Source organism: Hypanus sabinus, chromosome 22, assembly GCF_030144855.1.
Source record: "Hypanus sabinus isolate sHypSab1 chromosome 22, sHypSab1.hap1, whole genome shotgun sequence".
In the NCBI taxonomy this organism is placed as follows: domain Eukaryota; kingdom Metazoa; phylum Chordata; class Chondrichthyes; order Myliobatiformes; family Dasyatidae; genus Hypanus; species Hypanus sabinus.
Window position 1 is genome coordinate 66,129,171 of NC_082727.1, and position 13,651 is coordinate 66,142,821.

General features: G+C 42.2%; 1 protein-coding gene across 1 annotated transcript in view; it reads left to right on the plus strand.

Moving 5' to 3' along the window:
• The window catches only part of LOC132379723 (uncharacterized), a 152,592-nt gene that overhangs the window by 78,283 nt on the left and 60,658 nt on the right, over positions 1–13,651 (plus strand). Inside the window, exons 3-4 of the mRNA XM_059948011.1 lie at positions 9,795–9,902; positions 10,857–11,006. Coding sequence (XP_059803994.1) covers positions 9,900–9,902; positions 10,857–11,006 — 153 coding nt within the window. The 5' untranslated portion in view covers positions 9,795–9,899. The remainder of the gene's footprint in view (positions 1–9,794; positions 9,903–10,856; positions 11,007–13,651) is intronic.

The following is a 13,651-nucleotide window of genomic DNA, read 5'->3' on the forward strand; positions in this document are numbered from 1 at the left end:
ATAATGTAAAATATAGACTTAATTTATTACTGGAATTCAGCTGAACAGACATTCATTAGTGGAGGCAGAGTGCAAAGATGAGGTACACCACTGGTGTGAAAACTGAAGAAAATTTGTGTAATAATTGAGCACCCATTCAAGTTCCCAGGCAGAATATGAGGTGGTATTCTTAAGATTTCTTGTCTTTTCATATCAATTAGTTGTTTTCTCCACAGTTCAGAGCTGTATCAGAAGGGGTGATTTTGAATGTCAGCTTTCCCCTTTGCACATTATTTAGGGCTGCAATGCTGATCGGTAAAACCAGTGATAATCAATGGCTGGCCACTTGTGCTCACTGCTAACTTCCTCAGAAAATTGGTTGTGTCATTCGTCAGGCAAGATTTCCTTTTGCAGAAATCATGCTGACTTTGACATATTTTATCATTATTCTCCAATTACCTTGAAACCTCAACACAAAGTACACTGCAGATGCTGTAGTCAAATCAACACGTACAAAAGCTGGATGAACTCAGCAGGTCGGGCAGCATCCATTGAAATGAGCAGTCAATGTTTCAGGTCGAGACCCTTCGTCAGGACTCACTTGAAACATCGTCCTTAATAATGGACTCCAACATTTTCCCAACCACTGAGGTTAGGCTAACTGGCCTATAATTTCCTTTTTTTTTGCCTTCCTCCCTTCTTAAAGAGTGCAGTGACATTTGCAATCTTCCTGTCCTCTGGGACCATGCCAGAATCAAGGGATTCTTGAAAGATCATGACCACTGCATCCATTATCTCTTCAGCAACTTCTCTCAGGACTCTGGGATGCATTCCATCTAGTCTAGGTGACTTATCCACCTTAAGACCTTTGAGTTTGCCTTGTACTTCTTCCTTCGTGATACCAATGGCACACACTCCTGCCCCCTGACACTCACAGACCTCTGGCACACTACTAGTGTCTTCCACAGTGAAGACAGATGCAAAGTACCCATTAAGCTCGTCTGCTACTTTTTTGTCCCCCATTACTACTTCACCAGCATAATTTTCCAGTGGACCATTATATGAACTCTCACCTCCCTTTTAGACCATAAGACCATAAGTCCACGAGACAAAGGAGCAGAAGTCAGCCATTCAGCCCATCGAGTCTGCTCCACCATTGATCCAATTTCCCCTTTAGTCCCATTCCCCTGCCTCTCACCATAACCTTTGATGCCCTGACTACTCAGATACCTATCAATCTCTGCCTTAAATACACCCAATGACTTGGCCTCCACTGCTGCCCATGGCAACAAATTCCATAGATTCACCACCCTCTGGCTAAAAAGATTTCTTCGCATCTCTGTTCTGAATGGGCGCCCTGCAATCCTCAAGTCATGTCCTCTCGTACTAGACTCCCCCACCATGGGAAACAACTTTGCCACATCCACTCTGTCCATGCCTTTCAACATTCAAAATGTTTCTATGAGGTTCCCCCTCATTCTTCTAAACTCCAAGGAATACAGTCCAAGAGCAGTCAAATGTTCTTCATATGTTAACCCTCTAATTCCCGGAATCATTCTAGTGAATCTTCTCTGAACGCTCTCCAATATCAGCACTTCCTTTCTTAAATATTGAACGCAGTATTCCAAGTGAGGTCTTACCAGTGCCTTATAGAGCCTCAACATCACATCCCTGCTCCTATACTCTATTCCTCTAGAAATGAATGCCAACATTGCATTCGCCTTCTTCACCACCGACTCAACCTGGAGGTTAACCTTAAGGGTATCCTGCACGAGGACCCCAAGTCCCATTGCATCTAAGAACTTTGAATTCTCTCCCCATTTAAATAATAGTCTGCCCATTTATTTCTTCTACTAAAGTGCATGACCGTACACTTTCCAACATTGTAATTCATTTGCCACTTCTTTGCCCATTCCCCCAATCTATCCAAGTCTCTCTGCAGACTCTCTGTTTCCTCAGCACCACTGGCCCCTCCACCTATCTTTGTATCATCAGCAAAATTAGCCACAAAACCATCTATTCCATAATCCAAATCATTGATATACAACGTAAAAAGAAGCGGCCCCAACACAGACCCCTGTGGAACACCACTGGTAACCGGCAGCCAACCAGAATGGGATCCCTTTATTCCCACTCTCTGTTTCCTGCCAATCAACCAATGTTCTATCCATATATGTAACTTTCCTGTAATTCTATGGGCTCCTATCTTGTTCAGCAGCCTCATGTGTGGCACCTTGTCAAAGGCCTTCTGAAAATCCAAATACACAACATCCATTGCATCTCTGTTGTCTAGCCTACTTGTAATTTTCTCAAAAAATTGCACTAGATTTGTCAGGCAGGATTTTCCTTTAAGGAAACCATGCTGAGTTCTGCCTATCTTGTCATATGCATCCAGGTACTCCGTAACCTCATTCTTGACAATCGACTCCAACAACTTCCCAACCACCAATGTCAAGCTAACAGGTCTATAATTTCCCTTTTGCTTCCTTGCCCCCTTCTTAAATAGTGGAGTGACATTTGCAATTTTCCAGTCCTTTGGAACCAGGCCAGAATATATCAACTTTTGAAAGATTATTGCTAATGCCTCCACAATCTCCACTGCTACTTCCTTCAGAGCACAAGGGTACATTCCATCTGGTCCAGGAGATTTATCTACCCTGAGACTATTCAGCTTCCTGAGTACTTTCTCTGTCGTAATTGTGACTGCGCATATTTCTCTTCCCTGACACTCTTGAATGTCCGTTATATTGCTGATGTCTTCCTCAGTGAAGACTGATGCAAAATACTCATTCAATTCCTCCGCCATCTCCTTATCTCCCATTACAATTTCTCCAGCATCATTTTCTATCGGTCCTCTATCTACTCTCACCTGTCTTTTATTCTTTATATACTTGAAAAAGCTTTTAGTACCGTCTTTGATATTATTTGCTAGCTTCCTTTCATGGTTCATCTTTTCCCTCTTAATAACGTTCTTAGTTTCCTTTTGTAAGCTTTTAGAAACTTCCAAATCCTCTGTCTTCCCACTAATTCTTACTTCCTTGTATGCCCTCTGCTTTGCTTTTACTTTGGCTTTTTTACTTTTACTCTTTATATAACTGAAAAAAATACATTTGGTATCCTGCTTTATATTTTTGGCTGGTCTGCCCTCATATTTCATCATTTCCCTTCTTGTAGTTTTATTAGTTGCCTGTTGTTAGATTTTAAAAGCTTTCAAATCCAACTTTCCACTCACTTTTGCTACCTTATATGCCCTTTCCTTGGCTTTTATGCAGTCCCTAACTTCCTTTGTCAGCCATGGTTGACTACCCTTTCTTCTGTGGGACATATCTATACTGTACCTTGTGAACTATTCCCAGAAACTTCAGTCATCTCTGGTCTGTCATCATCCCTAACAGTATCCTCCTCCAATCCACCTGGGTAAACTTGTCTCTCATGCCTCTGTAATTTCCTTTATTTCATTGTGATACTGATACATGTGAGTTAAGCTTCTGCTTCTCAAATTGCAGTATAAATTCAAACATATTATGATCACTGCCTCCTTAGGGTTCCTTTACATTAAGCTCCCTAATACGATCTGGGTTATCACACAACACCCAATCTAAGATAGCCTTTCCCTGAGTAGGCTCAAGCACAAGCTGCTCTGTAAAGCCAGCTTGTAGCCATTCTACAAGTTCCCTCTCTTGCAATCTGACACCAAACCGATCTTCCTATTCTTCTTGCATATTGAAGTCCCCTATTACAATTGTATCTTTTCCCTTATTTACATGCCTTTTCCAGCTCCCTTTGTAGTATCAACCCCACATCTTGGCTGCTACTTGGAGGTCAAAATATGATTTCTGTAATACTTTTTTCACCCTTGCAGTTTCTTACTTCCTCCCACAAAGATTCAACATTCTCTGACCCTATGTCACCTCTTTCTGAAGATGTAATTCCATCTCTTACCAACAGAGTCACACAACTGTCTGTGCCTTCCTGTCTGTCCTTTTGAGACAACGTATATCCCTTGATGTTAAGCTCCCAACTAAGGCCTTCTTTCAGCCATGAATCAATGATGCCCATAATGTCATATCGACCAATTTCTAATTGTGCCATGAGTTCATCCACCTTAATCCGAATGCTACTTGCATTAAAATAGAGCAACTTCAGTCCTGCATTGTTTCCTCTTTTGAATTTTTCCTTTTCCTCACTTGACCAGTGGCAGTGAGTGTGCACTTACGGGTGCAGGTCTGTCCACCATTGAGCACATCTGCAAAGGAGGCAACATCCCCTATCCTCATCACATTCTACAGGGGTTGTATTGAGAGCATCCTGAGCAGCTGCATCACTGCCTGGTTCGGAAATTGCACCATCTCAGATCGCAAGACCCTGCAGCAGATAGTGAGGTCAGCTGAGAAGATCATTGGGGTCTCTCTTCCCTCCATCACGGACATTTACACTACATGCTACATCCACAAAGGAAACAGCATTATGAAGGACCCCATGCACCCCTCATACAATCTCTTCTCCCTCCTGCCATCTGGGAAAAGGCTCCAAAACATTCAGGCTCTCATGGCCAGACTCTGTAACAGTTTCTTACCCCAAGCTATCAGACTCCTCAATACCCAAAGCCCGGACTGACACCTTGCCCTATTGTCCTGTTTATTATTTATTGTAATGCCTGCACTGTTTTTGTGCACTTTATGTAGTCCTGTGCAGGTCTATAGTTTACTGTAGCTTTCTCTGTGTTGTTTTTTTTATGTAGTTCAGTCTAGTTTTTGTACTGTGTCATGTAACACCATGGTCCTGAAAAACGTTGTCTCATTTTCACTATGTACTGTACCAGCAGTTATGGATGAAATGACAATAAAAGTGACTTGACTTGACTTGACATCCATCATTAAGGACTCCCACCATGTGGGTTTGTCCTCTTGTCATTACCACCATCAGGGAGGAGGTACAGAAGCCTGAAGACCAAACACACAATGTTTTAGGAAAAGTTTCTCTCCCTCTGCCATCATTTTCTGAATAGTCGATTAAAATATGAACACTATCTCAGTATTTCTCTTTCAAGCTCTTTATTTATTTAATTACTGTAACTTCCAGTAATTTATTTGCCTGTACTGTACTGCTGCCAGAAAGCAACCAAGTTCACAACTAACATCAGTGACAATAAACCTGATTCTGATCCTCATATTATTTAGATTGAGAGGTGGCTCCCAAGATGTGGGAAAATATGTAGTCTTCCACCATGTGTATCCTTAATGCAGAGCAGCAAGGGCAGTTTGGTAGAGGACTCTGTTTTGCCCAGTGAGTGCAGGGCCCTGATGTATGTTTCAATGAGTGACTGAATAGTAGTCTGAAGTTGCGCCCCAAGATGTACAAGTGAATCTGTTTATACAACTCGATGACTGGTCTTACATTGACCTTGGTTCTGGAGTACAGTCACCACGGACCAAGCAGATTAGTCCCATTCACTTCCTTCCTCACTACCATTCAGGGCACCAAACAATCCTTCCAGGTGAGGTGACACTTCACCTGTGAGTCTGTTGGGATCATCTACTATATCTGGTGTTGCTAGTGTGGCCTCCTGTGTATCAGAGAGACCTGACGTAGATTGGGATTCTGCCTCGCTGAGCGTCACACTTCATCTGCCAGGAAATGCAGCATCTCCCGTTGGCCACACACTTCAATTCTACTTCCTATTCCCTTTCTGATATGTCCATTCATGGCCTTCTCTACTGCCAAAATGAGGTCACACTCAGGCTGGAGGAACAACACCTTACATTCCATCTCAGTAGCCTCCAACCTGATGGCAGGATCATCGATTTCTCAAACTTCCGGTAATTGCCCCACCCCCTTCTCCGTTCCCATTCCTGCTTCCCTCTCTCATCTCATCTCCTTACCTGCCTATCACCTCCCTCTGTTGCTCCTCCCCTCTCCCTTTCTTCCATGGACTTCTACCCTCTCCTATCATATTCTCCTTTCTCCATCAACTTTTGGCAGCCAACTTTCCAGCTCTTTACTTCACACCCTCCCCCTCTCCCAGTTTCACCTATCACCTACCACCTTGTACTTCTTCCATTCCTCCCCCCACCTTCTTGCTCTAAATTCTCCTCTTTTCTTCCAGTTCTGATGAAGGGCCTCAACCTGAAATAATGATTGTTTGCGCTTTTCCATAGATACTGCCTGGCCTGCTGAGTCCCTCGAGCATTTTGTATGTGTGGCTTGGATTTCAGCACCTGAGGATTTTCTCATTGTAGTTTCATTCCCATTCAATCTCCCCCAGTCCCATACCCATTCAACCTCCCCCTGTCCCATTCCCATTCAATCTCCCCAGCCACATTCCTATTCAATCTCCCACAGTTCCATAGCAATTCAATCTCCCCTGTCCTATTTCCATTCAGTCTCCCCCAGTCTCATCCCCATTCCCATTCAGTCCAGTCCCATTCATAGTCCCATTCAGTCTCCCCCAGTGTCATCCCCATTCCCATTCAGTCTCCCCCAGTCTCATCCCCATTCCCATTCAGTCCAGTCCCATTCAGTCTCCCCCAGTCTCATCCCCATTCCCATTCAGTCCAGTCCCATTCATAGTCCCATTCAGTCTCCCCCAGTGTCATCCCCATTCCCATTCAGTCCAGTCCCATTCATAGTCCCATTCAGTCTCCCCCAGTGTCATCCCCATTCCCATTCAGTCTCCCCCAGTCTCATCCCCATTCCCATTCAGTCCAGTCCCATTCAGTCTCCCCCAGTCTCATCCCCATTCCCATTCAGTCCAGTCCCATTCATAGTCCCATTCAGTCTCCCCCAGTGTCATCCCCATTCCCATTCAGTCCAGTCCCATTCAGTCTCCCCCAGTCTCATCCCCATTCCCATTCAGTCCAGTCCCATTCATAGTCCCATTCAGTCTTCCCCAGTCTCATCCCCATTCCCATTCAGTCCAGTCCCATTCAGTCTCCCCCAGTCTCATCCCCATTCCCATTCAGTCCAGTCCCATTCATAGTCCCATTCAGTCTCCCCCAGTGTCATCCCCATTCCCATTTAGTCCAGTCCCATTCAGTCTCCCCCAGTCTCATCCCCATTCCCATTCAGTCCAGTCCCATTCATAGTCCCATTCAGTCTTCCCCAGTCTCATCCCCATTCCCATTTAGTCCAGTCTCATTCATCGTGTCATAGAGAAGGACAGCAAAGAAACAGGTTTTTCTGTCCATCTGGTCCATCCTGAAACCATTTAAACTTCTTGCTTCCATCAACCTGCCCTGGGACACTAACCCTCCATACCCCTAACATCCATGTACCTATTCAAACTTCCTGTGCTGACAGCTCATTCTGTACTCTTACGATCCTCTAAAGGAGGAAGTTTCCCCTAAATTCCTCTTAAACCTCATCTTTCACCCTTAACCCATGACCTCTGGTTGTAGTTCCCCCCAACCTCAATAGAAAAAGCCTGCTTCCATTTACCCTATGTATACCTCTCATAATTTTATATTCCTCTATTAAATCTCTAATTCTTCCATGTTCTGAAGAATACAGTCCTAACCTATTCAATCTTTCCTCATAACACAGATCCTCCAGACCATGAAAAATCCTTATAAAATTTCCCTGTACTCTTCCAATCTTGCTAATATCTTATCTGCAGGTAGGTGACCAGAACAGCATATAATACTCCAAATTAGGCCTCACCGATGTCCTATACAACTTTAACTTTGTACTCAATACATTGATTTATGAAGCCAATGTGACAAAAGATTTCTTGATAACCCTATATACATGTGACAATACTTTCAATAAATTGCAATAAATTGTGGACCTGTATTCCTAGATGCCTTTGTTCTACCACATCCCTTTGTGCCCTACTGTTCACTGTGTAAGACCTCCCCTGGTTGGTCCTACCGAAGTGCAAAACCTCACACTTGTCTGCATTAAATTCCACCTGCCATTTTTCAACTGATGCAAATCCCTCTGCAAGCCTCGATAGCCTTCCTCGCTATCCGCTATACTTCCAATTTAGGTGTCCTCTGCAAATTTGCTGATCCAGTTTACCACATTATCTTCAAGATCATTGATATAGATGACAAACAACAAAGGGCCCAGCATTAATCTGTACAGTACACCACTAGTCACAGGCCTCCAGTCAGAGAGGCAACCTTCTACTACCACTCTCTAGGTTCTCCCACAAAGCCAATGTCCAATCCAATTTGCTACCTCATCCTGAATGCCAAGTGACTGATCCTTCTTGACCAGCTTCCCATGTAGGACCTTGTCAAGTGCCTTGCTAAGGTCCATGTAGACAACATTCACTGCCTTGCTTGCATTCACTTTCCAGGCAACTTCCTTGAAAAACTATAAGATTGATTAGACAGCACCTACCATGCATGAAGCCATGCTGACTATCCTTAATCAGCTCATGTCTATCCAAATACTTATATAACCAGTACCTTACAACTGATGTCAGACTCACCAGCCTATAATTTCCTAGTTTCTGTTTAGAGCTTTCTTTAAACAGCAGGACAATGTTGGATATCCTCCAGTCCCCTGGTACCTCTCCTGTCTTTAAGGATGTTTTAAATATCTCTTTTAAGGCCCTGACAATTTCTGCAATTGCCTCCCAAAGGGTCCAAAGGAACACCTTGTTAGGCCTCGGGGATGTTATCACCCTGATTTGCCTCACAGTAGTAAATACCTCCTCCTCTGTAATTTGTCTGGGACTATGAAGTTACTGCCACTTTGCCTCACTTCTATAGACTCTATATCCATCTCCTGAGAAAATACAGATGCAAAGAATCAATTTAAGATTTCACTCATCTGTTTTGGCTCCACACGTGGATTTCCATTCTGGTCTTCCAGAGGACAGATTTTATCCATTGTAAACCTTTTGATCTTAACATGCCTGTAGAATCCCCTAGGATTCTTCTTCACCTTTTCTACTTGAGCAACTTCATGCCTTTTTTAACACTTTGATTTCTTTCTGAAGTGTTCTCTTGCATTTCTTGTACTGCCTAAGCATCTTATTTGTTCCTACTTGCCTATACCTGCTATGCATCTCGTTTTTCCTCTTAAGCTCAATATTTCTTGAAAACCAAGGTTCCCCACACTTGTTATCTTTATCTTTTATTCTGACAGGCACATATAAGCATTGTACTCTCAAAATTTCATTTTTGAAGGCCTTCCACTTTCCAAGTACATCTTTGCAAGGAAACAACCAGATCTAATCACACACCTGCCAGATCACTTTTGATCCCATCAAAATTGGTCTTCCCCAGTTTAGAATCTCAACACATGGACCAGACCTATCTTTTTGTATATTTACTTTGGAACTAGTGACATTATGGTCACTGGTTGCAAAGTGTTCCCCTACTCAAATTTCTGTCACCTGACCTTATCCTTTTCCTAATAGCAGATCCTGTCTAATTCCCATTCAATTTCCTATTGCCCCATTCTCATTCAATCTCCCATAGTCCTATTCCCATTCACTCTCCCCCAGTCCCATTCCTATTCCATCTCCCCAGTCCCAATCCCATTCAATCTCCCACAGTCCTATTCCCATTCAGTCTCCTCTAGTCCTATTGCTATTGAATCCAGTTTCATCCCCATTCAATCTCCCTCAGTCAATTCAATGAGATCTAGTGTCTGTGCATAATGAGGCCACTCATTTTGATTGTATTCACAGAAATTCCAAAACTGCTCAGAGTTACATGCTAAATATTTATTTGTTAAATGCAAACAATATCCTGGCCTACTAAAAACTCCCACTTAAATATCAGTATCCAATGTTTTAAATTACAATGTTCAATTTATTTTTATTAATGAGAATATTCTTATCATAATTCCTGACTCAGGATGCCCTCCATGCTCTCTTCAGTGAATACTATACTGTGGAAAACACCAGCAACTTGGCTCTGTTTGACTTTCTGACTGCTGTGGAGGAAAATGCACCAAATAACATGGTAAATGATGTTTGTTAAAATACTTACCTTTCAAATGAGTGAAGACAAACTTCTTTGAAGTAGTTAAAGTTTAGTGCCTTTCAAATTATTTCTGTTCCTGGAAGGATATAAAAGGATCTATGGACTGAGAAACTATCATCAGTCTATCTATTTTTGAAGTATTACATACCTCATGCACACACTTTGTTTTTGGCTTCTCTCAGCTGGTAACAGGGACAGAAATATCTTTGTTGTTTAAATGGTTTGACTAAAGAAGTCACATTTAGCTTATGGATATTTTAATATTTGATTCTCAACTGGATAGTTTCCAATGTATCTATCAATACATCTACAATATGTTTTCATCTACCTGGTATCCATCATACCGTGGTCGACACATCTGTTACATATACAAAGCAATCTTAAAAATTTATTTAATGAAAAAATGAAAGCCTTTAATTTCCTGAATTTTTTTATGCCTTTATGCGTGTATGTGTTTGGGGGAGTGCAGGGTTGGGGTTAGACTCTAAGAAATTGCAAACAGTGATCAATCTAAGGAAAACCAATATCCTCCAATTGACCTGAAATTTCCCAATAGAAATTAGCCTCTCACTGACCTCAGGACATGGCTATTTACTGCAGTAATATATTGCAGCATTAAAAGTCTCTGTAATACACTCTTGTACATTATTAGTATAATACATTGTATTACATGTCATGATTCTTCAATAATTATTAAATAAAATTTCATGGTTTCTTAACTTACCATGAGGAAATCAGTTGGTAAGACAAAGATATATTGAGTGATGTGAACTTGAAAATAACAGTGAAGCAGTTCCCTATTGAAAAGAAGCTTTGTTGAAAACTGCTCTTCACTTGAAGGTTCCCATTTTCATTATTTTTGTGTGTCTTTTCCACACTATCCACATGGTGTTCTATGTTTTTTATCCTTTGCAAACTCTGTTGTGTTCACAGTGGATTGCTGTATTTGGCCACATTTTGTCTGGGAAGTTTGACCCTGTGGTGTTACGTTACATTGTTTTGATGGCTGAGCTGGTGAATTGTGTCTCCTGGCAACTGGCTGTAGATTTCCAGATGTTCATCTCCATCGTTTACTCTCTACAGGTAAGCCGTTAATATTTTATTCCAAAGATTGTGCATGTGTAATGACAAAAGAAATACATATTCACGAGAATCAGAACCAGAATTAGGTTTAACTTCACTGGCATATGTCGTGAAATTTATTGTTTTGCGGCTGCGGTACAGTGCAATACATAATATTAAGAATCTATATGTCACAAGAAGAAATAAATTACAATAAAAATTGCTATTTACAGTTTTTCTGTATTCAGTAGATATATTGCCAATAATAAGTTAGCCCAGTAAACTTCTGCAATGTCTTCATTAGAAGCCAACAAGTTAAATTACCCATCAAAAGCCATCTGTTTGATAGGATCAGTGTGTTTGGTAATAGTTTAAAGTCTTCAAGGTTTAAAACAAAACCATGATAACACAGAGCAGTAACTTTCATGCTTAGTGTTTACCAGCCCTGCCTGAGCAAGGAAATTTTCCCAGGAATGATCCTAATAAGTCTGCACCTCACTGCAAGTTCTGGGAGAATAATTTCCAAGTTAGTCCGAACTCAGCAGAAAACTCTTTCCCGTACATTTTTTATACAACTTCATTCACAAAAAGCTGCAAGCACTGGGCTCGGATGCAGTCTGACCAATGGCTTATAAAGTCTCAGCACTCCTTCAGCCACTCATCAACTCCTTTGTGGGATCGAGTTTCTTGCTTTAACCACACCATGGGAAAGAGGTTTAGTCTGCATTTGATCAGCTAGTTTGCAATAAATTCAATGGACCTGAGTCTCAGCAATCCTTGGGATCACCTTCTCTACATTCACATGGCTTCTTCATTGGTCAGGGCATCAAAAGCCTGGGGAGAATGCAGGAGAATGGGGTTGAGGATAACAAATCAGCCATTTTAGAATTGCAGAACAACTCGATGGGTCAAATGGCCTAATCTGCTTCTATTGTATGTCTTATGGAATGAGCCCCCAACACAAAGTTAGGGATAGACCAAAGAAACTGGAGGAAACTAGAGCATTCGGAGGAAACACATACATGCCACAGGGAGGACGTACAGACTCCTTATAGAGGACATTAAAATTGAACTCTGAACTGCAACATCCTGAGTTTTAATAGCATCGGGAAATCCACGACAGTACCGTAGCACCCAGGCATTGTGCCTAGTATGATTACAGAACAGTATTTCTAATGATGGAGTAAGCTGACAATCTGTGGCATTACTGGAGAATAGAACTGGTTATGAACTATGTTCATTGGGTTCATTCTCATCCAGAAACATATGCAATCAGAAAAGGATGGAATTTGGGGATAGGCATGTAAAAATATTTCTTCAAATATGTCATGGTTTGCAGCTGTAGCTGCAACTCTCCCTTAAGAATCAATAAAGATACGATATGAGTTATCTTTCATGGTCTGAAGTTGTTTCAAAGTGCTCTACAGCCCGCTATATAGAGCACTTTTGTAGTTATGTATGTAAAAAACTCCTCTACTCCCCACTCTGGCCATTCTCACCTGCCCATCACCTCCCTCCGGTGCCCCTCTTCCATTTCTCGCATGGTCCACTCTCCTCTCCTAGAACATTCATTCTTCTCCAGCCCTTTACCTTTCCCATCCAATTGGCATCACATCACATTTTAGCTAGTCCTCCTCCCCACCCCTCACCTTTTTATTCTGGTGCCTTACCCCTTCTTTTTCACTCCTGCCGAAGGTTCTTGGCCCAAAATGTCGACTGTTTATTAATTTCCATATATGCTGTCTGATCTGCTGAGTTCCTCCAGCATGCTGGATTCCCAGCATCTTTAGGTCTTATATGCAGTCACTGTTGAGGCAGTGCAGCAGGTAATGTGATAATGTGTGCTTTAATTCCTTGTTATATCCACCTGAGCAAACAGATTATCTGATAAACAACATCTTACACAATGCAACATATCATCAGGACTGAATATACACCCAGTAGCCACTTTACTAGGAACCTCCTGTGCCTGATAAAGTGGTCAATGGGTGTATGTTCATGGCCGTCTGCTGCTGTAGCCCATCCACTTCAAGGTTCACGGTATTGTTCACTCAGAAATGCTCTGCTGCACACCACTCTTTTAACATGTGGTTACTTGAGTTACTGTCACCTTCCTATCAGCCCGAACCAGTCCAGCCATTCTCTTCTCATTAAGGAGGCGTTTTTGCCCACTTAATGCTGCTCACTGGATGTTGTTTTTTGTACACCCTCATCTGTGAACTCCAGTGACTGTTGTGCATGAAACTCCCAGGAGATCAGCAGTTCCTGAGATACTCAAACTGCCCTGTCTGGTACCAGCAATCATTTCATGGTCAAAGTCACTTAGATCAGATTTCTTCCTCATTCTGACATTTGGTCTGAACAATAACTGAACCTCTTGACCATGTCTGCATGCTTTGATGCATTAAGTTGCTGCCACACACCGGCTGATTAGAAAACACAAAATACACTGCAGTTGTTGTGGTCAAATCAACACATACAAACAAGCTGGATGAACTCAGCAGGTCGGGCAGCACCTGTTGAAATGAGCAGTCAACGTTTCGGGCTGAGACCCTTCGTCAGGACTGAAGAAGGAGGGGGCAAGGGCCCCATAAAGAATGTGGGGGGAGGGTGGAAAACCAATCAGAGGAAAGATCAAGGGGTGGGGGAGGGGAAGCAGGGAGGGG